The sequence below is a fragment of the Argentina silus genome (assembly GCF_951799395.1).
Source record: "Argentina silus genome assembly, chromosome: 5".
Lineage (NCBI taxonomy): Eukaryota > Metazoa > Chordata > Actinopteri > Argentiniformes > Argentinidae > Argentina > Argentina silus.
Genome location: NC_139659.1, coordinates 3,039,126 through 3,041,625, shown reverse-complemented (window position 1 = coordinate 3,041,625; position 2,500 = coordinate 3,039,126). Strand labels below are relative to the sequence as shown.

The window sequence follows — 2,500 nt, the reverse complement described above, 5'->3', positions numbered from 1 at the left end:
TCTATATTCTATATATGTATATACTGTATATATAGATATAGATATATAGATATAGATATATATAATCTAAAGAAAAGAGTTTCTAGACGGCAACTTGATCCCTTTAAACATGTCACACGATGCTTTGACGAAGGAGCTTACTCTGAAAAGTGCCCCGCAAATATGACCTCTTTGAAGGGATCCAGCTGCCGCCCGGGAGACTCTTTTCCTGAAACGCTTCATATTCCATAGACTGTTCACGCCTCGGTACCATCGGTCCGACTGAAGCTGAAACACTCCCCTTCTCTCAGGGTTATTACCGACGCACGGCGGAGTACTTCCCCACCCGCCACCGCCACCGCACGGGCTGCTACCCCGTTCCCATGGTGCACTCCACCATGCTGCTGGACCTGCGCAAGGAGGGCATGACGAAGCTGGCCTTCCACCCCCCACACCAGGACTACTCCTGGCCCTTCGATGACATCATCGTCTTCGCATTCTCCTGCCGCATCGCAGGTACGGACGCTGGGGCGCCCCCTGGTGGTCGGTGGTCTGGTCTTGTAGGTCACCTGCCTGTGGCACGCTGCCACAATGTGCTTATGAGCTCACGCTGAGGGCTCCAGAAAAGGGCCAAAAAGTCGTTGGGCAAAGTCGGCCATCTTAACTGTAATATTTCTAATAGACGCAATGAGACAGACGTGCGCACACACACACACACACACACACACACACACACACACACACACACACACACACACACACACACACTCTCACTCACACACACACGCACACACACACACACACACACACACACACACACACACACACGCACACACACACACACACACTCTCACTCACACACTCTCACACACACACACACACACACACACACACACACACACACACACACACAATGTGGCTTCTTAATCATAGTGTTGTTGAATGTGTTTCCTTCGTCCAGAGGTACAGATGTATCTGACCAACAAAGTGCGATATGGATACCTGAACGTTCCGGCCAAGCCCCACCACACCATCGACGACGACCGCATCAACTTCGTTCATCTGATCCTCGAGGCCATGAGTGAGCAGAAATGTTTTATAATGAAAGGTTTTCTGTTAACTCATTCACCGTTTAGTGCCAAGGGTGATTAAAGTCGCCCAAATGGTCAACATTCTAGAGTGCCAAGGGGCGACTTTATTCACCAAAAATGCATCAATTATGATGCTTCATTTTGTAGCCAATCAAAGTATTGTTGCTAGGGAAAAATCTAGCATCATATAAAACACTTGGCAGTTGGTGAGTTGAAGTGTTTTAGAAAAGCCTATATGTCTATATGGTTATGCTTGTGCTGTTGCAACATGTTCCAACATATTTAAAATTTAGCGAATTAGCAACTAGAGAAACTCAATGATTTTCCTCCCTCAGTTGAAGGACCGCCCATGATCCCCTCCCGCTACGTGCATCTCTTCCCCAAACAGAGGGACCTCATGGGCTTCGACGAGGTGAGACACGCCCCTGACGCTTACGTTAGTTCAGGCAGGACACTTTAAGTCAAACGGCACAGCTGTCCGATTCACACGTATGCAAAACCCATCACAAGTCTCAGGGACGCGGCTTAAAAGGGCCGATTTATGCAACGCTCCACCACGGTTAAACAGTGTGACGCCGCTGGCTAGGAGAGATTCACTCGTTGGTCGTCCCAACCACGGCCCCAGCCTCCAACCGCTGCCCCAGCCTCCACCCGTCACCACCCACAACCCCAGCCTCCACCCACAACCCCAGCCTCCAACCACGGCCCCAGCCTCCAACCGCTGCCCCAGCCTCCACCCGTCACCACCCACAACCCCAGCCTCCACCCACAACCCCAGCCTCCAACCACGGCCCCAGCCTCCAACCGCTGCCCCAGCCTCCACCCGTCACCACCCACAACCCCAGCCTCCACCCACAACCCCAGCCTCCAACCGCTGCCCCAGCCTCCACCCGCTAGGTCCCTCTGTATTGACCTCCCTACGGGGGTTTGATAGTTATGGGCTCCCTGCTTTATGTTATTGTATTTTATGTCGTTAAACGTCAGGCGGGGAGCTATACAGAGCAGAGCCATCCAATTACGCCAAACTTCATGTACTAACATTTTTCATTCGACAATGTTAAACCGACGTAAGTGTCCTGACTGAACTTTGGCGGTGAGTGAATGGTTGATGTAACATGTGTTATCATGTTGGTCTATGGACCGCTGTGCTATGGCACCAACCCCCGGGGTTAGGGTGACCTTTGACCCCTGGCTGACCCCTAGGTGTACCTGATCAACCTGCGTCGGCGCCAGGACCGGAGAGACAGGATGTTGTTCTCCCTCAACGAGCTGGAGATCGATGTCAAGGTGGTGGACGCGGTGGACGGAGGGTGAGAGGGACCCGCTGGACACAACCATGGCAACAGGAGGGAGGTGTTAGCATCATGTGTGAAAGACGGAGACGTAACCTGTGTGTGTGTGTGTCTGTCCGTCCGTCCGTCCGTCCGTCC

The 2,500-nt window shown here is 52.2% G+C and overlaps 1 protein-coding gene across 1 annotated transcript in view; it reads left to right on the top strand.

The window, feature by feature from the left end:
• The window catches only part of cercam (cerebral endothelial cell adhesion molecule), an 11,178-nt gene that overhangs the window by 2,915 nt on the left and 5,763 nt on the right, over positions 1-2,500 (top strand). The window contains exons 5-8 of the mRNA XM_083670884.1: positions 291-495; positions 941-1,060; positions 1,406-1,482; positions 2,274-2,380. Of these exons, the coding sequence (XP_083527010.1) occupies positions 291-495; positions 941-1,060; positions 1,406-1,482; positions 2,274-2,380 (509 nt within the window). The remainder of the gene's footprint in view (positions 1-290; positions 496-940; positions 1,061-1,405; positions 1,483-2,273; positions 2,381-2,500) is intronic.